Genomic DNA, 23933 nt, shown 5'->3' on the forward strand with positions numbered 1-23933 from the left:
AGGAAAGAAATGGAGGAAAGAGAAAAGAAACCTCAGCCTTTTCTGGGGGGCCCGGCGCATTGAAAGCTTGCTACTCACACACACACATCTAGCCGGCAACCGCGAGAAAGGGACAAGAGCTAGTTCAGTGAAGGTGCTTGTTTTCGGCAATGTGTGGAAAGAAGAGGCAAGCAACACAGAAAAGAGGGGAGACGGACGAAGTTTCGGGAAAATTCCGCTGAGTGTGCGGCGTTTGTGATGAAAAACTCTGTGGCGCTTCTGCCACGGAGAAAAGAGTCACCCGGGCGCGGACGGCGGGCGCCCGTCACGTTTGCATGCTCTCTTTCGGTGTCTTCACAGCTAGGCCATGACTTTTCTTCTCTGTTTTGCCTCTCCATATTTTCCCAAAATCTGTTGCGTCGACCTCCTGTCGGTCCACAGGAGAGGAGCCGCCAGAGGGGACCTAGGATCCTCTCTGTTGCCGCCGATTTTCGCGTTTTTTCTCGCTTCCTCTCTGCCGTGTATCCCAGCCGACAGCGAGGATCCGAGTCGCTGGAAACTCCCGTCTTCTCCGACTTTATTCGCCTCGTTTTGTGTGCTGTCGACGTTCTGGCGCTTTGCATGCAGTTTGAAATCGCATTCCGGACCCCCGGCCTCCCTCGCCTGTCGTCGTGCTGAGGTGCCAGCTCTCTATAACCCTGTGTCTCGCTGTCTGGGTCGACTGGCGTTTTCCCCTTTCTTGCTCTGCTTACGAGTTCTTGTCTCCGCTTTCTCTTTCCTTCGTTCTGTGTCCTCGCTGTTTCTCTCCTCTGCCTCTTCCACCTCCTGCTCACCGCCCTCGCCCCGCTCTGCTTGCCCTCCGCGCGTCTCCTCTCTGTCTCTCTCCAACGCGGGCTGTCTTCCGAGGATGAGTCTCTCTTCTCTTCTTCTCTCCTTCTCTGACTGCGCCCTGTCCCTCCCTTCTTTCCCCACCGGCGCGTCTGCGGAGCCTTCCACGATGTCCCGCGCGGTGTAGGTACACCCCAAACCATGGCTCCGGCCGGGGCGAGTTCGTCGCCTCCTCCTGGAGGCGGGAGAGAGAAGGCGCCTCCCGCCTCTTCTCTGTCTCGGTCTGAGCAGCTGGTCTTTGACGTCAAGGCCGCCGCTGCCTGGACGCTGCTGCACGAAGAATTTATTTCCCATCTTCGGCGCTTCTCCGATGACCTCCGCGCCCTGCACACAAAGGGCCTGGCCATCGCCTCCGAGGTCTCCTCTGTCTCCTCGCCCCAGAAGGGCGATTCGGCCCTCGTCGCTCGACCCGAGGGTCTGAGCGCTGCGCTTTCCCGCTCGTTGTCTTCTTTCCTCTCTCTCTGCCTCGCCGAAGCGAATCAAGCAGATAGGCTCGCCACGCGTCTAAAGGCGGAAGTGACCACGCCCGTCGAGGCGGTTCTCGAGAAGACGCAGGACGAGAAGTCGGAGAAGGAGAACGAACCGGCTCAGAGAGAGGCCTCGCCTGCACAGCGAAACGCAGGAGATGGAAAGACTCCCGCACTCGCTGATGGCGGGGCCGCAAGCGCCGAGGTGCAAAAAGCTGCAAAGAAACTGCAACTTGCCCACGAAGAACTGAAAGTGAGGAACAACATCTGAAATTACACCACACACATGAAGATGAAGTCAAAGGCATCAATGTGTATATGTGTGGAACTGTCTATCTGCAATCATCTCTATTAATGCATCTGTCTCTCTCTCCATTTGTATGTATCTATATCTATATCCAGGGGACACGGCTGTCTATCGTTGTCTGTCGAGTACATCTAACACCGATCTGCATCCGTGTCGCTCTATCGACATGTCATGTATCTGTGCCTCTCTATCTGCCTTGGCGGCTTCGGTGAGAGAGACCGTGGATGAAACGCTTGGAGTGTTAGTCGGGAGAAGAGGGTCAACTGCGATGACCGTCTACACTTTAGGGCGATACCTTTGGGCGTCTGCCGTGGGAGGGCGGATCGGGAGACTCGGGGACAGTTCGAGGCGACGCATGCCAGGGAGGCGACGCATGCAAGGCGAGTTTCGGAGCGAGTGTCTCTTCTGCGTTTTGCACCCAGAAATCGGAGGAGAGCCTGAAGGAGCTCGTGAGCCTCTTTGGCTCTTCGGTGGCGCCGCGCCTGCTGCAGAAAGCCGAGGAACGCGTGGACCGCGCGAAACGGCTGCATGCAACGGCGGAAGCCGACTACCGGAACGTCGTGCGTACGCATGCCCCCCCCGGCGCCCAGGGACGTGAAGAAAAGCCGGATGCCCTCCTGGTGCCTCGAAAGCGACAGGAGTGAGGAAAGACTGAAAAAGGATTCTAAGACTCCCTCCTCTGCGCCCGAATTCCCGTCTGTGTGCGAGACAGTGAACAGTGCGAGGCAGTGAGGACACTGTTGCAGCCTTCGCCCCCTTTCTCAACGCCAGTGGCTCTTACGCCTGGGCCTCCTGCAGCCTCTAAGTGTAGATACACGAGGAACGCGAGCGAGACAGAGATATAGAGAGATGGAGGGACGTAGAGCAAGACAGAGTTAGAGAGAATGAGGGAGACAGATAGAGGGCGAGGCTTGTACTTGCGTCGCGGGACCCAGTGTGTTTGAAAGCTGCGTCGTTGTCCTTTTTTTGGACTTTCGTCGCGTTATAAACAGGACTTTCTCTCTAGGTGTATGTGCATGCATGCATTATATTCCTAGGTCCTCAGAACTGTGCGTGTCTGTGCTTGTGTGTGGGCTTGGGAATATCTGTATACACTGTCTTTTGTGTACGGACACCGCTTTGTCGCCGATGCTTCTTGTGTGCTGTCTCTCAGTCCCTGCTCCTGGCTAACTTCGCTTGTCCACGCTCGTCCCGCCGACGCCTTGGGAGGCTTCGTCGTCGCCGCAGCCTCTGGCGACAAGCAAGCGCTCGTTTTCTCTTCTTCTCTAGGCACTGCAGCTGTTGTCGCGCTCCGTGCCTCAGCCACGGTGCGAAGAAAGCAGAAAACTTCCTGTCGCGTTGTGTGGAGAGAGGCCTTCCCTCGGGCCTTGTCCGTGCTCAAAGTTCGTTCTTCAGACGGATTCGAGAGCCTCTCGATTATCATAAATTGCTGTAGCGGTGCATGGATTCATATCTTGAGCATCCAAGACATCTCGATGCATAGATAGATCTTTGAGTGCATACATTTCCAGAGGCTGAAATCTATTTGCATAGGTGTCTGTCTACACGAAAGTATATGCCTGCAGATCTCTTGACATCTCTGTACGTGCGCGAGCGTCGTTTTCTAGTGGGTGTTTTGAGCTGTGGTTTGCTCGGTTCTTTCTTCGCAGTGTTTTCTGGACTGCACGCGAGATTGCCTTCTCGGCCGCCTGCCGTTCGTCAAGCAGGCGGACGAAGCTTCGCGTGAGATCGCTGTCCTGGCAAAGTTGAAGAGACAGCCCTCGGAAATCTCGCAACCTCTTCTTTCCGTCGAGGTCGAGAACCGCATGCGACGAGACGTTGGCTTGGCGCCTCTTGAAGACGGAACAGAATCGAACGGCGAGATAGAAGCGGATGAGGCAGGTACGCGGAGAGACTCCCGAGAGGGCGTTCTGATGACCTTTTTGTTTGGCGATGCCCAGCTCTTCAAGCGTTTGGCTCTCTTGATTTGTTTCTCCGCGGTTTGAGTTTTCTCTCCTTCTTTTGACCCGTGCACAGAGCTTTCCCTCTCGTTCTTCCCTCTTTCCTGTTCTTTTCTCTTTCTTGTTCTTCTCTTTCCTGTTCTTTTCTCTCTTCCTTGTTCTCCCTTTCTCTCGTGTTGCGGATTCCACGAGGGATGACTGCCTCGTTGGTTCTGAGGCGCTTGCGTCTTTTCCAGGTCGCTTGACACTGAAGAATCTCCTGAAGGAGAGAGAGACGGAGTTAGAAAGTGAGAAGGAGCAGCGGCGCGCGTTGCAGCGAGAGCGAGACGCGCTCCAGGAGACGTCACATGCACTCCGCATTCGCGAGGCCTCGCGAGCGAACGAAGCTGAGCACCTGAAGAAGGAGGTGGAGAGGCTGCGCTCGCTGCTGGACCTCGAGACAGGGCGGAGAGTGGAGGGCGATAGATGGCGCGAAAGAGAGGAGGAAAAGCGGAGGAAAGTAGACCCCCAGGCTTGCCTGGAAGCTCGCGAAGTCGCTTCGAGGCAGGGGGGGGGCGGAGGGGAGCCGTGGAGGAAGGCGATAGATGAGGAGCTCGGCTGTGGCGAGGAAGAGGCCCGGACTCCGGCCTCAGTCGCACAGTCCAGGCATCCACGGCTCCCCGAAGACTCGACGTCGCCGCAACGCTTCTCATCGGAAACGGGACACGAGCGAGGCGAGACATGCGCGGGAGCGACTTCTCGTCCTGTGTCCGGCATTTCTTCTCTCACTTCCCTCAACCAAGACCCGTCCCCACTGCCCCGGGCAGAGATCGAACAATCAGGTTCCCGCAAACACGCGCAGAGCACCGAGGACACGCGGGGTGTGGAGGCCTTGGAGTCTCAGCTCGGATGGCTCAGATCTCAACTTTTGTACGAAACCTATCTTTTGTCTCTTCGACGGCTTCCGTCGCCCCTTCTGCTCTACCACTGCTCTTCGGGCGCGCTTCTCGCTCGGGCCCTCGACTCGGGGCAGTTCGCGCGGGGCTTCTCTGCCGGCCGTCTCCAGTCGGAGACAGCGGTGTCTCCCCTGTCTCCGCCTGGCCCGCGGCCCCGCGCCGTCGAGTTGCCGGCTCTTCCCGCGCGAGACGGCCCCACAGGCGCGAGACCTCGCTTCTCGCCGGGGTCGTGGGCGCGCTCTGTCTCCTTTTCGTCTTTCTCCACGCGTCCAGCTTCCACGTCCTCTACCTTCGCCCCGGAACTTGCCGACGCGCGACTCTCCCTTGCCTGGGAACACCGGAGCTTCCCGAATTTCCTCGCTTTGCTCGTCGAGGGCCTCGCGGCCTCTGCGCTGCCGCCGGCGCTGTACGAGTGCTGCAGACTCTCGGCGCTGTCCGTGCTCGAGGCCGACGGAAGACGCGGGAGGGTCCTGGGGGGACGAGACGGCCGGGCCGAGCCGGCGCAGCGCGTCTCGATTTTTCAGGTGCAGCAGGCGCGGGAGACGCACCAGCGCCGCGCAGGCCGCGTCAAGAGCCGCACGGCCTTTGCGGAGGAAGACCTCCAGATGCTCGCCTACGAGCTCCTCCTCCTCTGCGCCCATCAGCACAGCCAGTACGCCGCCTTCGCTTCCCTCGTCGCCGAGACGGACGGCGAGAGCGAGGGCGACGGCGAGAGGAGAGGCAAGGACCGGTCCCCGCGCGCGGGCACGGCCTCGAGCACTGGGAAGCGCGGCGCTTCTGCGGAGGCGAAACCTGCAGAGAAGTCGCCAGGCGAGGGCCGCACCCTCCTCGCGAGGAGACGGACGGGCCAGGGCGCGGGGGAAAGAGCGCCTCTGTCTTGTGAGGACTCACGAAGGACCACGGCGGGCGACGGGGCGAGTTCGCAGAGGCGACTCAGCGCGCGCTCCACGCGCAGGAGCGTCTTCCTCTTGCCTTTCTCGCGGGGTACCTCGGAAGTGCAGTCGCGTCAGGCGTCGCCCGCGGGGGAGACGTCCCCGGGCCGAGAGGGCCGTGGAGAGGCGAGAGGAGCGAGGCGAGGAAGCGACGCAGACCAGAGAGAGGAGGTCTCGGGCTCTCAGCAGCAGGCTTCCCAGCTTCGGTGCGGCCGACAGCTGGAGAACGCAAAAACCGCGGGGGCCGTGGCGACCTCTCGGAGACACCTGTCTCCTGAAGGCCTCGCGCCATTTGGTATCTCCGTTGAGGCGTGGCTGCGGCAGACAGGCGTCTCGCCTGGCGCCTGCGAGGGCGTCGTCGGCCTGCGGAGCGGGGCGTCTGCTCGCGACCGCAAAAGGCTTGAAGGCGGTGAAGAGGGCCGAGCCGGAGCGACAGCCAGAGAGACAAGAAACGCCCGGTCGAGGCCGCTTCTTCAAGGTCGCCAGAAGGAGGCGCTGACCACTTGGTTGGCGCCTGATCCGCCGCTGCTCCTTGCGAATGTGAAGTTGCTGCGCCAGCTTTTGGTGCTCGCGCGAGTCGCCTTCCAGATTCCAAGCAGCGGCAGCAACAAACTCTTGCGGCTCCTCGTCCCCGCGGCAGACTGTCTCTGGGCCCCGGGAAACCGGACGAGTTTGCATCCCTGCGACCTCCGCTTTCGCGTCGCTCGACTCAGCGAGGCTTGGCAGGTGAGCTTCAAAAGAGGCAAAGAACAGGGGACGAAAAGAAGATGGAAAAGAGGCTGGAGAAGAAGGCAGGGGAGACTGTGCGCAGCGGCGCTGTGCCTCGTTGGTTCGCTTTCGTCACACGCGCTTCAACTCGTGAACGGTCTGGAGGGCGTGTGGTGGGGTGAGGAAACGACGGGGAAGGAGCGACCTCGGCACAGAAGCAAGGAAAGGGCTAAAAAGGAGGGTTTTCCTTTGGGTTTTTCCGACTGTGAGGACTGGCATCGCCGGCAGAGGTACCACGAGAGTGTCCATTCGCAGGAAAGCGGCCGAGAAGCTGAGGAGACGGCCGAAGGGATCGGAGAAGCTCGGGAACTTCCGAGAAGACGACTTTCCTCCCAGTTTTGTCCTGTTCGCTTCTCCGTGCCTCGGCCGTGTTTGCTTTCGTTAAAGACCTTTCTTTCTCTGATGCTTTGTGCTGGGTCTGCGTAGCTGGCGTCGGCGCCTGCGTCGGCTGCTTCGACCGTCTCTCCGCAGGAAGTCGAGAGGCGCACGTTGCGGAGCCGCGACGAGGAGACGTCGCTGACGTTCGTTCATCCCCGGAAGAAGAAGAGAGACCAGCTGCTGCGGTTTGGGGCAAAACTCCCGTTTGCGCAGAGACATGGGGGACCAGGGGGCGAGGAGGCCCCAGCGCCTGCAGACTCGCGCCGCGTGACGTTCCTGTCCCCTGGAGCGCCGGAGACAAACGGAGACAGTCGCAGCGTGGCCTCGCACTCGTCCTGGCCCTCTGCGCCTGAGGGCTCCGGCAGAGGCAGCGGCGACGGCGCGTCTCTAGGAGGCAGGCATCTCAGCAGAGAGAAGGAAGAGAAGACAGGGAAGAAGGAAGATAAGACAGGGAAGAAGGACGAGAAGAAGGGGAAGAAGGACGAGAAGAAGGGGAAGAAGGACGAGAAGAAAGAAGAACCCCGGACAGGGATGAAGACCGCACTGAAACGCTTCAACGCACAGGCGACAAAGAGTGTTCTGGGCGGGGTTGGTGGCCCGCCGGGGCATTTGCTTAGGGGACCCCACAGCGAGAAGCCCGGAAGAGGCCCCGCGGAGACACACCGCGCGCAGGCGCAGGTTCGCCCTTGCCCACATGATTTGCCGCCGGTTGAAGGCGGCTTCACGCTGTTTGGCGAGCGGTCGCGAGGTGAGCGTGCAGAAGCGAGCGAGGGAGAGAAAGGCGTGAAAACGGGCGACGCAGGTTCGCAGCCTGGAGGCCACGAATCGAAGAGTGGCCAAGGCGAGAGGGCGTCGGGCCAGGGCGCGGGCCGTGGAGACAGATTTGCCGAGTTCCCGAGCGCGTTTTCGCCTTCGTCTTTCGCGTTCGATCCCGTTTACAAGGCCTTCGTCAAGAGGCAGCTTCAGCTGCTCTACGTCGCCACTCTGCTCCGATTCACGCGGTTCTTCCGCTTCTTCTTTGGGCCGGCCCTGGAGGCGACGCGACACTGCGGGGAGCCCCCACTGTCCCCCGACCTGTTCCGCCATTCACCGTCTCCTTCGCTCTCGGCCTCGTCTCCGCCATCGGGAGGCCAAGAGGGTGCGCGGTGGGGCGGACCGGCAGCGCAGCGAGCGCGGCCCCTACACCCCGCTGCCTCCGCGGCTTTCTTCTCTTCGATTGCTCACAGTCTCCGGCAGAGAACGCGACAGGCGCGCTGCGGTGCCCGGGAGCCCGCGCCCCACGGACCCGACGGTCCGGGGGAGGCGGCCGACGAGGCCTTCTTCGGGGACGACGTCTTCTCTTCCTATCGCCCGCCACCACTCTTCACCTCCCTGTACACGCGGGCGGAAGGCAGCGACGAGCGCTCGGCTCTGCTCTTCTTCATCCTCTGTTTGCTTTGCCAGGACACCCCGCCAGAGGCGCCGTTCTGGACGTACGGCGAAGACGGCGAAGACGGAGGTCGCGGGCGACACTCGGGCGGAGCTTCCGAGCCTCCTGCTCGGCTGCGCGTCCCACTGGAAGATCTCTCGGACGCGTTGGCCTCTGCAGCCTCTCTCGCGCTGCTCCCTCTCAGGCAACTGTCCACGTTTTACCACATTTTCCTCTATCTCCTGGAGCTGGATCGGCTCCTGAGTCCCCCGGCCTCGCGAGGAGCCCCGCCGTGCGGCGCGTGGGGAGACCACTCAGTCGAGGTCGAGGTGTTGGAGATCGACGTGCAAGTGCTGAGCGAGCGAGGCCGAGAAGAAATGAAGCGAGAGGCGAGGGAGAGAGAGCGCCGCGGAGGCGATTCGCTCCAGGAAGAAGACACTGTCTGGGAGATGCGGTGCACACGCAGAAGCCGAAACGGCCCGGAAATGCTCCAGAGACTTCTCTTCATGATGACTGCATGCGCAGATCTCGACTCGGCGATTCGCATTGCCCTCGCCAGACGGTGGGAGGCGAGACAGGGACCGGAGGCCCAGAGAGACGGGCGCGGAGGGGACGCCTGCGGAAACAGCCTGCATGCAGACAGTGAAAAGAAGCTCTTCCTGGACCTGCCGCCAAGACGACCAGGTGGCGGCGAAACGAGCGACGGTGAGCAAGAGGGCTGAGCCCGCGTTTCGCGCTCGGAGGAAGCTTCATCTTCTTTGCGGTTATGCCAATCACGTTTTACCGTGTGGATGCCGACTACCCATCGAAAGCCGTGCTTGTTCTTTCTCGTTTTCGTTTGCCGGCGTGCCTTCACGCTGGGGGGCGGATCTCTCTGAAGGGAGTCAAGGAAGGATATCTGGATTCTTCGCAGCTCCATGTGGAGTTCTTTTCATCGCGCGACGTTCTGCCCTCAAGATCTCGAATCCTTCGCCAACCCCCCGTTCGCCGCACGCTGTCCTCGTCTCCGACTGTGCTCGCCCTTCCTTTGTCCTTCCTTCCGCTCTTCTCCCTGTTTCCCTCTTCTCTCTGCTTCTCGTGTTCCTCTCTTCTCTTTGTTCTCTGTGCGTGCCTCTCCCTACTCACACCAGTGTGTCAGGTTCTTTCCGGTATCCTAGCATTTTTGCTTCCCTCATCGTTGCTCGACTTTTCTCCCCCTTTTCTTTCAGGCACGAGCGTCGGTTTCTGTTCAGATTCCGAGTGCAGCGCCGTTCTCGCCTCCGACGTCGAGAGAGACGGCGCGGGCTCCCAGTCCGCTGCGAAGTTCCGGCAGCGCACGCCGTCGCGTTTCTTCCGCCGCTCCAGAAGTGCTCGCGGGCTGTCCCTCGGAGGTACCTCCGCGCCTTCTGCGGAGTCCGAGTGTGAAGGCGGCGCTGTCCCCGCGGGGAGCAAAGAGGCGGAGGAGCTGAGGCGCGAGGACGGTCGCCCGCCGCTTCCCCACTCGTCCAGCGCGCGGTTTGCGCGGTCGCGGCAAAAAAGCACTGGCTCCCGACGCCTGCGCAGGGGCGAGGAGGCGCGGGGCGACCCGCCGGACTCGAGAGCCGTTTCCGACCTTCTCAGCCTGCCGCGAGAGCCGCTTCTCGCGGCGTTCTGGGCGCTGGATGTTCCGCTCCTCCTCTCGTTGCTTCTGCTCCTCTCCAAGTGCTGCCTAGACAGACGAAACGCCTCGGGGCTCCACGTCGACGCACCCGTTCTGGCCCAGGGCCTCGTCCTCGTCTCGCAAGCTGCGCAGCTCGGCGTCGACCCCACAGCTATCTCCGACCGCGAAGAGACATGGAGACAGGGCCGCGGAGACTCCGCTGGCCTCTCGGCGGCGCGCGACTCGGGCGCCGAGGCGGGAGGCGAAGGGAAAGGGGTCGATGTCGATCCGCCCACGCTCTTCAGCTTGCGCGAGGCCGGGCGAGCTGGTGGGGGTCTCCTCCCGCTCTCGCTCCAGTCGGCTGCGCTTCTCCTCGCGGCCTGCGCCTGGCAAAACGCAGCGCCCTCCCTGCCAGAGGTCGACTGGTTCTACCGCGACAGCGGCGAGTGGAGACGCGCAGAAGCCGAGGGAGAGGTCGAGGGCAGTGAGCAGACGGACGGTGCGACGCGTCGCTCTGCCTCGCCGGGCCCACTTCCGGCACTGCATGCGTCGCCCCGATCGCCTGCCACGTCCCCCCTTCGCGGAGCGCCGACGCAAGGCGACCTCCGACCGGGATCGATTGGGCCCTCTGGGGCCGCGCCTTCTTCCGACGGTGTGGGAGGGGAGGCCGCAGACGGCGCGCCGACGTCTCCGGCGGGTGCGTCTCTGCAGAAGAAGGCCGAGAGTCTGGGGCTTGGGCGCGTGGGGTCTTTGGGCCTTCCTGAGATTCGACAGGCCGAGCTGCTGGGCGAGCTGCGAGTGGCGAGGCGCGGACCAGGCAGCGCTGATGGATCTCGGGATGGCGCGCCGCTCGTTCTGCAGGACGCCGTCGACGAGGCTTTCGCGCCCATAGGCCATGAGGTCGTGGAGGCTGTCTCCGAGATTCTCTGCGCCTTTCCGAACTTCCTGAAGAAACCGTTCGTGGAAACTGAAGTCGAGCCGCCTGCGCTCGTCCTCGCGGGCTCGCGGAGCCGCCCTGGGACCCCGGCAGGGTCGCCCCAGCCGCTGGCTTTGGAGCCCGACGGTCCCGAAGGAGACGCGGACGGCGCGGGACGCGGGCCGGATGCGGGCGAAGCGCCTCGGGGCCCGGCGGGTGGGGGCGGGCTGGCCGCCTCGAAGGTCGGAGAGAAAACCGGAGACTCGGAAGGCAAGCTGCTCAGACGCGGCTTCTCTCGGAAGAGCTTTTTTGGCTCGGCCCCGTCCAGCCTTCCGGGCCTTCGCGTGGTCCCTGCAGAAGGCGGAACGGGCGGGGCGGGAGCGGAGAAGATCCGCCTCGAGTCGCCTCGGACGCAGCCGCTGGGCGGGACCGAAGGCGACCCTCAGAAGGCCGCTCGGAGCCGGTCGGTCTTGCTCCTGGCCCGGAACCGGCGCAAGTCCGGCGCGCCCTCGGGCGATGGAGCCCAAGGAGCCGGTGCGGGAGCCCACTCGAGGCCCGACGCGGGAGAGCTGCGGGCTGGAGGGCGCAAGGCTTTGGAGACAGTCGCGACGGACGAGCCGGGCGACGACTGGGCCTTGCACAAGAAGAGGGCGCTCCGGCTCGTCGAGGAGACGCCTCTCAGTTGGTTCGCAGTTGTTTACGAGAAGCGAGGACAGAGCCAGAGCCAGTTCGTCACGCAGCTCGCCGCGGGAACAGGCGACGGGATGCATGCAGACCCACTCGTTCTCTCTAAAGAAGGAAGCGACGGACAGAAGGGGTGCCCAGGGGACGAGCAAAGCGGTGTGACGGCAGGAAGGACATGTTTCTACTATGAGGCAGCCGAACGGCGCAACTTTGTTCAAGTCTTGAAGGCGGCCGGCTGGTTCGGGGGGGACTGGTGGACTGTGGACGAGACGCAGCTCGGCGCCCGGAGGCGCGGAGACCCGTGGGGACAAGGTGAGATGGAAAGGCCCTGCGAGAACGAAAACGCCTCGCCAAATTCTGCAGTCTGCACGGTGACTCTGTTTCGTTTTGCCGCCCTCTCGATCCACCTCAACACCCCACCACACCTGAAGCCCCGCGTGCACCGCCGTGTCCTGGGTTTGTTCGCTCTCATGTTTTCCACGCAAAAACGCCGCTTCCCCGAAACCGCGTCCCTGCCCTTGTTTCCTCCCATTTCTGTCACCTTTGGTATTTTCCCTCCGGGACTGGTTCGCCCTCGCGTGCCGAGGCTGTCCCGTAACTCGCGTGTCTCCGTTTTTGCTTCTCTTTTTTCGCAGTTCTTCGGCGGTCGTCGTCCAGTCGCCGCTTTTTCTTTCTCTCCCCGGCGCTTCCGTCCCGCGTGGAGCTCCAGCAGGAAGAAGCCGCGGCGAGTCAGCTCTTGACGCTCTTTTTCCTTCTGCTCCTCCACGGCCAACTCCAGGACTACCGCCGCTTCTTCGAGCCGGCGCTTCTCGCACGCGTCCTGCACTTGTGGCGGAGCCTCATCCTCCTGCTGCTCCAGCAAGTCGAGCAATTCGCGCTCGCCTCCCAGGCTTCGCCCCGGGCCGCTCTCCCTGTCTCCTGTTTCTCGCCCCACGCGGCCGGCGCCGCGAGCTGCGCAGCCTTCATGGTCCCCCCTGCGGCCCTCGCCCCGGCCGCGGCGGGCCCGACGCTGTGTCGCTCGGCCTCCGGAAAGGCGCTCGGCAAGTCCTCCGGTGTTGGCGGGTTGTCGTTTCAGGAAACGAGCCTCGACGTCCAGCCGTGTCTCTTGGATTGGCGCCGCTTGGACGCCGAACAGCTTGCGCAGTGGCAGGCTGGGGTGGAGACACGGTTTGCGGTGATGCTTCGGATTTCGCGGGAACGCGGGAAATCCTTCATCGCTTTGCGAGGCGAGCGCACCGGGAAAGAAGAGGACTCGCCGCCGGGGCGGTCGACGCTCCGAGAGAGTTCGCGGCGCCGCGACCGCGAGGGCCGAGACCGCGACCACGGAGACGAGGGCCGAGACCCCACACCCCGCGGAGACGGCGAGGCCGAGGAGACTCAGGCCCCGTCGCCCCCGGCTCGGGGCAGGGGTCCGTCGGCGCGGCACTTTGCCTTCTTCTCGCCGCCCGCAGGGCTGCGTTCTCGATTTCCGTTCTTCGCGCCAGGGGGAGGCGGCGCGGGCGACGCCCAGACGGCCGCGCCCGACGAGCTTCCAGGCGACTTGCTGCGTCAAGACGAGCACAGTCTCCGTCTCTCGCTGGTTCTCCGCGGGCCGTCGATCCTCGAAGACACGTTGCGCTGCTTCGTCTACCAGTCGCTCGCGCGCTCGGCGAGTCGCGAGTTCCGCGGAGCGTTTGCGGCTCTCGAGGCCTACCGCGCGAACCAGCGCGGAGCCCGCGGGTACTCGGAGCGGGCGAAGGAGTGGAAACGCACGACCGACGCCGCAGTCCCTGCTGACCTGCTGCGGTTGTGCGAGCAGGAACAAGACGCTCTCCTGGACCACGTCGTTGCGAGTCTCCGCGCGTTTCTGTCGCACCTCCGCGCCGAGCTCCTCCTGTACGCCCCCGCCTTCGACGCACAGCTTCCTCTGCGAAACGAATTCGCCTTCATTCTCCTCTCCGCCGCACGCCTGCTGATCGCGGCCTTGCTCGCCGAGGTTCTGCGCACCGCCGTCTGGGCAGGGACGGGCGGCGAGGTCGAACTCCTCCCCGCCAAGGGTGGTGCAGAACTCCTCGAGGTTCTTGGGCGAATTCGAGAAACTCAGCAAAGAGGTGAGCATATTTTGGGTAACGCAGGCAGGCAGTGGGGAGGGGACAGGAGGGAGAAACGGGGAGGGGACCGAGGAGGTATGCCGGGAACGGGCTTCCAAAGATCTTCCAGCAACCTCAGAAAGGCGGCTTCCACATGCGCGCTTCGTAGGAGATCTTCTCCCGACCGGCCAACGGTTGTTTTCGGGCAAAGCCTCCAGATTTTTCGGTCTTTCCGTCGCGGCCCCGTTTCTGTTCCGGCCCCTTGGCCCGTTTTTCCCCTTGGTCTTTCGCTTTTTTCGCAGTGGTCTGGTGCGTGTGGGTCTCCGGTGTGTGTCTCTGGATTTCCGGCGTCTTCTCGTCCCTCTCTTCTTCAGGTGACTTTAAGCCGCGTGACGGCGCTCGCGCCTCTCGCCGTCCCGCCGCTCCTGCCGCCGCTAGCGCCCGCCTTCCTCTCCTCGATCTCGGTGCGTCTGAACTCCTTCTCGTCGACGCTCCTCTCCTTCCTGGAAAAAGACACCTTCGTCCCCGTGAACCCGCCGGAGAGCGGCTACAGCGAGAAGGCCGCCGACTGCTGGCATGTGATCTTCAACCTCGCGGCTGCGGTTTTGGAGAACCCGGCGCCGATAGACTGGTAAAACGGCCGGAAACTGCGGCCCCCGAAAAAGGGAAGAGGGGAGAAAAGACGGGAGGAGAAGGGAAAGACAGGAGGGAACGAAAAGGCGGTTAAAAAGGAGAAAAACGGGGAGGAGGAAAGAATGGAAAGAAGGTAGGAAAAGGAAAGCAGGCAGAAGAAGGAAAGAAGGTCGATGGACAAGGAGAGTCGAGACGCGAGAGAGTCGTAGAACCTGACCGTCGTTAGTGCCATGCAAAATCCTTTCACTGGAGATGAAAACGGGAACGGCGTCGGCGGATCTCCTCACAATGCGTGAGCAACGCTGGGACCGTCCCCTTCCTCTCTGCTGTGTTTTGCGAGGAGAAAGCGAAGCGTTTTGAAAAGAGAGAAAAGTCTGAGGCCTCACACAGCCGTAGAGAAGGCGCCCGGTTGGAGCATTGCCCCTCACGCTTCTTTTTTTGGGGCTTTGTGTCTCCTGCGGCGAACCTGCTGCGCCCTCCTTTTTGCATGCAAACGCCGCTCCTTCTGGAAGGGGGAAATCAACCCAAGAGAGACAGCCGACACGTGGCTAGATCACCGGATTCCTGTATCCCCCAGCCTCCCCCCGAGGCTGGCACATTTTCTCTTCCACGTGCTTTTCTGGATATCAGGGCGCTGTGTGCAGAAATGGGGTTGGGCCCCGTCTGGGCGCAAACTGTGTGTGTGGTTTCCTGTCTGTGGTTTCCGCGTTCGCAGGGTGCTGCCGCATTTCCTCAAGTTTCTGCGTTCCTTCTTCGTCTCCTTTTCTTCCTTCTGCGCCCTGTCGCCCGCGGAGGCGGAGGAGACACCTTCCTCGGCCCTCCTTCTGCCTCTCCTCGCAGTCGAGCAGAGACAGCTGAAGAATCTCCTGACTTTGCTGGAGCCCGAGGGCCGGAAAGCTCTGAAGGTTGATGCGTCCTTGCAGTCCGCGGCGATGCTTGCTCTGGCCTCCATGGGCGAGGGCGGAGGCGACAAGAAGAAGAAATCTCCTCTGACGTAAGAGGAGAGCAAGGCGCCAGAAATGTGGGAAAAATCCGCGAATCGAAGCCTCCACAATCTAAGAAGGCTCCAGACAAGGACGAAGCAAACACCCAGTTGTGGGCACACAGAGACACCCTCATCTACACACATGCAGGTCTACTTATTCACGTATATACTCACGTACATATATATATATATATATAGTATATATAGGTATAGGTAGGTATACATAGGTATATGTGTTTATGTTTGTACGCGTATGTGCGTATTTCTTTACATGGTTTTTTTCTTCAGGTGGGCCAGCTTCGTGAAGATGGGTCAGCGGATGTGGGGCGAAGACGAACAGAAGCGGCTGCGTCGCGAGAAAGGCGCCCACTTAGCAGGGCCCTCAGGCGACTTGCTGGAACCCAGCCAGCGAGCGATTCAGTCAGACGCAGGCGAATCTGCAAATGGTAAAGGATTCGCGCCCCTCCGTTCTCATTGTGTACAGAGATCAGAAAGAACTTGGTTGTCTGAACTGGAGTCAATTCAGTATCCTAGGAACTCTGATGTCTCTGTTTATTCAGTTTGAGTTATACCAATCTGAACGGTGTGCCACATGCCTCGTAAACGCATACCGCCCCACTTGCGTATCCCTACACGCAAATACATGAAATCCGACACAACTACTTGATGTGTCTCCATTCTCGATTTCGTATCAATGTGTACGTGCACAGGTACGCGCAGATATATGTATATGCAGATCCATGTATGTATATATCTATTAACATATATGTACGTGTATGAAGATGTCTACGTGTATGTACATCTCTATGTTGATGCATGTGGCTGTTGTTCCTGTTTGTGTGTTTCGCGCGTCTTTCTCAGAGAGTGGGGCGCCGTGTGACGAGGGCCGTGGTCGGAAGGCGAGGAAGAAGAGTTTTTTCCAGGTTTTCGAGGGCTCCTGGAAGCCCGCGCGAACGTGCACAGAGAGCGACGTGGACGCAGAGACGCTGCCTCGCCTCGAGCGACCGAGGTCGCTGCCGCCGGCGCCCAGTCAGGGCGACGGTCGCGGAAAGGAGACTGCGCGGGGACGCAGGCCCTCGGCGTTCAAGGTGAAGCCGGAGCGCGAAGGACAAGCGCGGAGACTCGGACCCGACCTCGCCTTGCTTCTCCAGGGCGTGGAGGAGGCTGAGCGCATGCAGCGGCGGCACTGCGACGCCCTCGCAGAGGCCGAGGCAGGCGGGGCCGAGGCCGGTCGCGGCGCGCGCGACAAGGAAGAGAAGGAAGAGCGAGAAGGACGGGACCAGAAGGAGGAGCGCGCCAAGACGAAGCGCCGCCATTCAGGCGCCAGGGACGCGCCGGAGCAGGGCGCGAGTCAGGGAAAGGGCGTCTTGCGATGGCTGGTCAAGCTCCAGAATGTGGACATGTTTGCGCAGCAACTCGCAAAGCTGAAGGAGAAGGTGCGGGCCGAACTGGAGAGGAGAGCCCGCGAACGCAACCCGAAGGATGTCGAAATCGTCGACGCACTCGCGGGGTTGGGCGAGCGCGCGAAGAGCGACAAGGGAGAAGAAGCCAGGAGGGAAGGACGGCAGGCGGAAAACCTGGGTGCGTTCGACCGCGAACAAGAGGCGCAAATGCTCGAACTCGAGGACGTGCTCAGCCAACGCATGGACGAGCTCCGCGGCCTCCTCCACAACACCGCCCTCAAAGTCTGCGAGTAAAAAACGCACAGAACACACAAACCAGCTTTTCTTGTTAAGGATTCCTACGCACACTTTTGGCTGAATCATTTTGGGCGTCGTCCGCTGTATTCGTGTCGCCATTCGGACTTGCATTGCGGGCAGAGGGTCGGCTTTTCGCGTATGCGCGTGATCAGGCTTTGTACGCATGCAGATAGGCGCATGCGGCCTGGTCGACCTGCTTGCATGCGAGGGGGATGCGTGGGGAGGGTTTCTCGGCGTAAACAGCCGTGGGGGTGGAGCGGAAAGACAACCTTTCCTGCGGGCGCTTTCGGAGCACAGACCCAGGGAGAGGAGCAATCGCCTGCTGCCGTCGGGTACTCGTTTTCGGTGTTTCTGTGATCTCTTGCGTCTTCCCTCTTTTGTCACTCTCTGACGCTAGCTCGTGTGGCCGTGGCGTTTCAGGACTGCAGCGGCGTATATTGTGTACTACGAACTCCAACGCGATATTTTCGACAGGCTGTATGGAGAGGACGATTTCGCTTCTTACACCCTCGAGAGGATTGTCGCCGCGCTTCCCAACGTACGGGCGAGAGAGAACCGAGTCAAATCAGATCTATAAGCTCCAGAATGCATTTGAATTCGCAAGGAAAGGACGCGTTCAAGAGAGAAGAGCACTCGTCTCTCTTTTTGTGCCTCTCTTCTGCTCTCTCGTCTCTCGCTCTGGATTTTTCCTGTGTTTGTTGGCCCCGCTCCATGGGCAGTCTCTCTTTGTTGCGGCCTCGCGTTCCTCTGCCGTTTGCGGCCTGTGCGCGTCTCTCCCGTTGCCTCGATCTGTTTTGGTCCGACGTCTTGCTCCAGTTTGCGTCCACCCTTTGCTGCGCCTGCGCTTCCAGCTTGCCTTCGTTTGGTCTCTCTGGCGTTTTCTGTGTCGTTCCAGACCGTGGAGCTTTTCTTCGCGGCTGCTCCCAGAGACTACCAGGACGACGCAGCCGCCGCTTTCATGCGGTGCCTCATCCAGGTCAGGGGCGCCTAAAGACGCAGTGCGAAAAACAAACCTAGCAGAAACAAAACGAACATGGAGAAACGAACGCTCCTGTGCTGTCAGTGGAACATGCCTGTTCTTCTGTCGCTGCTGTCCTTCCGTAGACACTCACAATCGCCCTGCGCACTTTTGTTCAAACCTATCTCCAACCGCTCAAAACCATGTATCTAGCCTGTGCCTATGGCAAATGTATATACACATATATGCACATGTAGAGACATGTACACGCCTGGGCCTAGGCCTGGACAGGCACAGGTTTGTGTGCATGCATGTGCATCCTGCATCCATGTGGGGCTATATATATATATATATATATATATATATATAACCGTACATATCCGGGTTGCTGTGTGACTACTTGTCTAAAACCATATATATATATATATATATATATATATATGTTTTTGTGCATGTGGTGTTTTTTTTGTGCTGCGTTTTAGGCGTGGTGTCTGTTGGTAACGGAACTTGGATACAGCGGCCACGTGTTCTCGGAAGAAGAAATCGACATCCTGGAGGCAGACCTCGACGCTGTTCGGCACTACATGAAGGAGAACGAAATTTCGCCCATCTTCGAAATCGCGTCGCCCTCTGGAGAGGTGAGAACGTGCGGCAGAGAGCCACGATCCTTTCGTTCGAAGGTTCTTGCCTTCGGGTGTCTCTCCACAGCTTCTCTTCCTCGACGCAGGGGCGCAATTGAGCCGCGTCGTGACTCCGGTTTCGCGAAACACACTCGCGACGAGATCTCGCTCCGAATATGCCTCAACGTCTCGAAACTATCTGTGATCTCTGTGTGTCGCGTGTTTTTGCTTTTTCCTGGATCCGTAGTCCTCACTTCTCTTCACTTTGTTCTTGCCCTTTGTGTCGCTTTTTCGCAGAAAGTATCTCTGGACATGTTAGAGAAAGTGGGAGACTTCTTCGTTATGCTCGCCAGAGACGGCGCGTGCCTGGCCCGTGTCGAGCAGAAGGAAGGAGAGAGGAGGCGAGCAGCCGAGAGGGACGGGGCAGGAGCGCGGGAAAGATCAAGGTCAGTCCCAGAACAAGTTGGAAAGTGGCGAACCTGTGTGCATCGATCAAAGCATGCGACGTTCGTCTGGAAGTTTGCACATGGCTACTCGTTCCTCCACGTGAAACCCGAGGCGGGCAATGCAACCAAGCAGATGCTGTCATTGCATGCATTTGTTCAGAACAAGGCTGTTCTCTCCCTCTTCTCGATATATATATGTATATGTATATCGGTGAGGACGTTTAGTTGGGTGCCGGCTGATGCCGCGTTCTGATAGCCGGTGTGTTTGTTTCTGAGGCAGATTTTGCCTGTGTCTCTGCATGCTCTGTGTGAGTCGACTCGGAAAGCTGCGCCTGCATGCGAGAAGCTTGGCCCTGGTGGAAGCGTGCGAGAGATAGAGAAAACTTGCCATCGCTGGACCGTGTGTGCCGGCGCGCGGACCTCACTCGCCGCCGTTTGGACCGGGTGTCGCTGTGCGTTGATTCCTTCAGGAGTTTCTTCCGCGGGCGAAGTAGCCGACGAGGCAGTTTGTCACCCACGGCGCAGGAGGGGCGGCGTTCGCGGGGGGGTTCGCCTGGGCTGTTTTCCTTCTCTGGTCGCGCGGAAGGCGAAAAGCGGGAGGTTCGTGGCGATCTGGAAGCTGGCGGTGAGGGCGGGGTTTTCTTTCGAGCAGGCAGAACAAGCGAGGCAGGAGAAGACGGCAAGGCAGAGGAAAAGAAGAAGGGCGGCGCCATGGGTTCCGTAGGAAAATGGATGAAGAAGAACCTCATGGGATCTGCGAACGCAGCCTCGAGGCCGGAGGCAGAGCGCACGAGAGACATCTCTCAGTCGCGGGCTGCCCCGTCGGACTCCGGCGACGAGTAGACGCCGAGAACACGCACCGAGAGAATAGGGAGAACGAGAGGAGAGAAAGAGAAGGCAGAAAGGAGAACGGAACAAGACAGAGAGGAGGCCTTTCTCAGCACAAGGGTCAAGAAAAATAAGACAAAAAGTGGAGAGGTGGAGGGGGGGAAGAATGCCCGACAGTGGAGGTTCGGGCCAGCAAGCTGGGAGAAGAAACACCGCGGAATGGGGGCGAGGTTTAAGTGAACAAAGAGAAGAATCAGGCAGCATAGCGGGGGATATTTGGAGACAAAGTGGGTAGCGATTGCAAGAAGAAGGCCTAGTTATGAACAGAAACATTCAGTGTTTAAGTCCGCGAAGAGATGTCTTTCACCCGTTGACTTCTCAACGCAGATTCCTTCCTGCCCGCAGGCAATTGCTTGCACGTTTTCTTTTCTCAGTTTATTCATATCGCTTCGAAATGATCTGTTTCCCTCTACCTACGCTTTTACATAGTTATGCATCTACGTATGTACAAATAGCAGACGCATGCTTAGTCAGTGCTTGCATGCATTTAGCTATATAGGATATGTGTATATGGGTTGCATGCCACCGAAAAAAGGAGGCCTGGTCGTCTCTCATTTTCCACAATTTGTGAATGACCAAGCACTTGCCGTGTTTCCGTTTTCGGTAACGACTTCGAAATACGTTATTTCTGCATGTAACGTATCTTTTTCTCCGGTGCATTCCCGCTCTGTATTAACCTCTCTCGCCGCTGTCCCAGCTTGTTGCCTTCCCGGATTTTGGCATCTCGTTTTTTTCGGCCGAAGAGAACCGCCACCACCTGCTCTTGGTGCGACAGGGTCTCACACAGGCTCCAGCGTCATCACTTTTCTTCCAAAAATGCTCCCCAGCGACACATCAAACCGCCCACGCATATGTATGTATGTATGTATGTATGTATGTATGTATGTATGTATGTATGTATATATATATATATATATATATATATATATATATGATACGGTTCTTCGCACTTATTTGTGGAAACAGAGCTAGCGGTAATGGAAGATATCCGTATCTGACTCTGTATGTTTCACTGTACCTTCTGCATAACAATGTGGGGTTATATACCCAGCGGCATTCGTTTTCCCGAGGAGTTTGGCAGGAAGTTGGTGGTTTTCCCTGCGTGGTGGCGCATGCGTTCACCGCGCCGTGATAGCTCAGTTGGGAGAGCGTCAGACTGAAGATCTGAAGGTCCCTGGTTCGATCCCGGGTCACGGCACATTTCTTTGCAGGAGAGTTTCTGTTCCTCCCCTCCCCCCCGCGAGCATCGTAAATTGGGAAGGCATCAGCGGAAGGAATAGATTGTATTAGAAGAGGCTATATGCAGAACATTTATCTAGGTCCTACAAAGTTACGTGCGTTCTGTACGAACGGAACCTCGCGTGAGGGTGAACATGCACCCTCGTGAACCTCGTGACGTCCATGTCGCCGTTTTGTCTTTCCATTTTTAAAACTATGGAACCCGCAAGTCGATATACGTCACCGCTTGCGAGTTTTTGAACCTGGACTCTCTGGGAGCGCCGTCGCGTTGAAACCACTGCGGCACCTCCGTTTCGCGCATTTTTTGCGGCACTCACTTTGTTAGCAACCCTGGCGGCACTTTCGGGCGTGGCCGAACTTCGGCACATTTTCTGGAACTCTCCAGTTCGAAGCCAGCCTTCCTCTTTTCATAGGTTTACTAGGCGCGCATACGGTCACCTGTAGATCGCGGGAGTTTCCACAGCCCCGATCGTGGCGACACCCCAATGTATGCTTTTCAGGAGGGAGCTCGCCACTCAAGGAAAAGGCTGTTCAGTGCGCCCACGTGTTCAAACACACCTTGCACGTGATGACTCGTTCTGATGTTGGGAACCTGAGTTTCCGCACGGGTCCGTTGGTACCCGAAACCGTTCGACCGTGCCCACGTGCTGTCGAGTACTTGCTTGTACATGCGCCGCCAAGAAGGCACCTATCTAACTCCGTGCGTGGCAAGGAAGCATTCACCATTGGTGGTCCGACTCTTTCGTTTGCCAAGTCTCTCGTACCAACGTACATCTGCGAATGTGCTTCCATGTACGGATATTCGTGCAATGTATATGTGGTATTGACCAAGATGCGAAGACACCTACATCTTGCCGTTGCAACGCAAGGTGGGAAGTGGGTCTGAACTTCAAGTTCGCTTAGCAGATCATCTCTCTGCTGTCGGGAGAGCTCTCGTCGTTCGATACTTTTTCCTGCCGCTGTCTTCCAGGCGGCGTTTCGCCTTCCGTGGGGTCGCGGAAAGCGCAGACACTGTGACGGAGAGTGGAAGGGAAGAAAAAGCGAATTTGTTCTCCGAGGATTCGAACAAAAGCTTCCGGAGGGGAACAGAAACGACCGTCACCTCTTGGCTCCCGCGGGAACCTCGCTGTTTTGTATCCGACGTGAACGCCCGAGTCCCGGTGCCACAGCCAGCGGAAGACACTGCTTGCATCCGCGGTTCGCGAAGTTTGGCCGCCAGACAGACGGCGATTTCACGGAAAAGCGTTTCTGGCCGCGCAACAACCGGCTTTTCGCAGAGAGGAAGAAGCAGAGAGGCCCGAGAATGTGGAGCCGGCCAGCTCCGCCTCATTCTGAAAACGCCACACACAGCTCGATGGGAAAATGTGCGCGCAAAGAGGCCCTGGCGCTGAGCCAGCGCGGCGCGGAAAAGCGCGCCACTTTCGCGGTTTCTTGGCGGATTCCGGATCCAGAGTCAGATGCACGGTCGTTCTGTGATATCGGCTTTTCAACGGGATTCACGCAAAACAAGACCAATCGCAGGTTTAACGCCGCCTTCGCGCGCTTCTGTCTCGTGACTCGCTGGCTGAAAACGCGCGTGGCATGCGCTGTACATACACCTCGAGTCAACTGAACCGAGACAAGTGCCGCTCAGTTTGCTCCAGAAGAAAGGCTCCGAGGGATGAACGGGTAGGACTCTCTCGTGTCTTCATTCCCACCGCGCATTTTGTGTGCATAAGGCGCCAGGTAAGGCGACGCCGCTCTTTCTCTTGCTTCTGCCGGCACTCGTCCGCTGTTTGTCATCCCAAACGTTTTCCGTCGGATGCACCGCTCCCTTTGACTCCTGGTGTCCAGGTTGGTGGGATTTCCGCGCGCCTCGCGGTGCTCTACAGAGACACCTGAACCATTTCTTCCGGATTCGGAGGCCTTTCTCTCTGATCTGTTTCCTCCTTCCGTCCTCGTCCTCCCGCGCCGCTTTTCCGCGGCTCAGGCTCAACTAACGCCAGCTTGCTCATCGACCCCTGACAATATTTGCAGCTTCGCCTCTTCCGAGACAAAACATACCACGTGTACATCCCAGCACGTGCTCCAACAGATTTCCTCAGCAGTCGGGTCCCTTTCCTGCCAGGAAACGGTTGTTCGTACACACCGACCAGGCGGGGGACCGTCTTGCTGCCCTACTGCAGTAGAGATGTGCTTTGCTTAGACAATCCTTTTTCTTCTCGAGGCTGCCGCTGGCTTACCGCGGACTCTCTCAGTTTCAACACCCCTGCATCCTGGTCCTTCCCCGCGCTTCTGTCTTTGCAGTTGTTTCTACGCATTCGACCGACTGAGGAGCCTCCTCGCCGTCGCCTGACGTCTTCATCCACTGTAGATCCCAACTCCAAGACTTCATGTTTTCGTTTTGTGCTTCTCGTGCTGCAAAGGCTCTTGTTTGTCTTCCGTGGAAGCCGTTTCCTTTCTTATCGTCTCATCGCTTCCGTTTCGCCGAGTCCGTGGGTTGAATCTTTTTCAGACCATTTTATTTCGTTCTGGTCTCCGTCTTATTTCGATATCCCACTTTTGTTGTCCTTTTATCGCCTCTGGGTTTCAACCGTCCCTCCACCTCGTGCTGCAAGTGCGTTTCCGCGCCTCCGTCTCTCCCTGCTCGTTTCTCCACCACGCCATCACTTGTTCCCCTTCTCCTGGCGGTTCACCCCTTTTCTGTCTGTTCAGTTGCTTTCCATGCTCTTTCTCGGGATCTTTGTGCCCACCACTTTGTCGCTCGCCTCTTCCTCCTTTCCCCCTGAACCTTCCTGAGCACCCTCCAACTCGGCTTTCCTGCTCGTCCTGTTCGTCTCCCTCTTGCGCGTTCCCGCCCCCAATCTCCACACGTCATCTTTGTTCGCCTGCCGTCTTCTTCCTTTTCCGCTTGGTCTGTTCTTCGCCTCGCTTCGCCTCTCATGGTTCTTTCCGGCACCTCGCCCTGTCGCCATGAAGAAGTTGCTAAGTCTCCAGCTGGGCGGGTCCGGCCACCCCACAACTAGCAGTCCCCTGCGGTTCAAATCGCCTCGAGAGCCAGGAGACAGGGGCGACGGGGATCGAGACGAGACAGCCTCGGTGACGGCCAGCGCGGCAGGTGACCTCGACTGTGTGTCTCTCTCCCGACGGTCATCCGTCCGAACGAGCGCGGTACCCCCCACGCCGCGTGGGCGAC

At 59.3% G+C, this 23933-nt stretch overlaps 1 protein-coding gene and 1 non-coding gene across 2 annotated transcripts; both read left to right on the forward strand.

Moving 5' to 3' along the window:
• Positions 1-1008: 1008 nt before the first annotated feature.
• NCLIV_017770 (conserved hypothetical protein) lies at positions 1009-19474 on the forward strand (the record flags this gene model as incomplete). Its single annotated transcript, XM_003881969.1, has 17 exons — positions 1009-1587; positions 2064-2281; positions 2795-2948; positions 3291-3522; positions 3818-6174; positions 6643-8707; positions 9211-11532; positions 11856-13276; positions 13664-13920; positions 14638-14916; positions 15196-15353; positions 15769-16600; positions 17028-17145; positions 17503-17583; positions 18048-18203; positions 18483-18631; positions 19102-19474. 17 exons carry the CDS (start codon positions 1009-1011, stop codon positions 19472-19474), a joined length of 11751 nt encoding a protein of 3916 aa, XP_003882018.1.
• A 1170-nt stretch (positions 19475-20644) lies between these two features.
• On the forward strand, positions 20645-20717 carry NCLIV_t070005. Its single transcript has one exon. It is a non-coding gene; the product is annotated as a tRNA-Phe (tRNA).
• The last annotated feature ends 3216 nt before the right edge of the window (positions 20718-23933 follow it).

Source organism: Neospora caninum, chromosome VI, assembly GCF_000208865.1.
Source record: "Neospora caninum Liverpool complete genome, chromosome VI".
Classification (NCBI taxonomy): domain Eukaryota; phylum Apicomplexa; class Conoidasida; order Eucoccidiorida; family Sarcocystidae; genus Neospora; species Neospora caninum.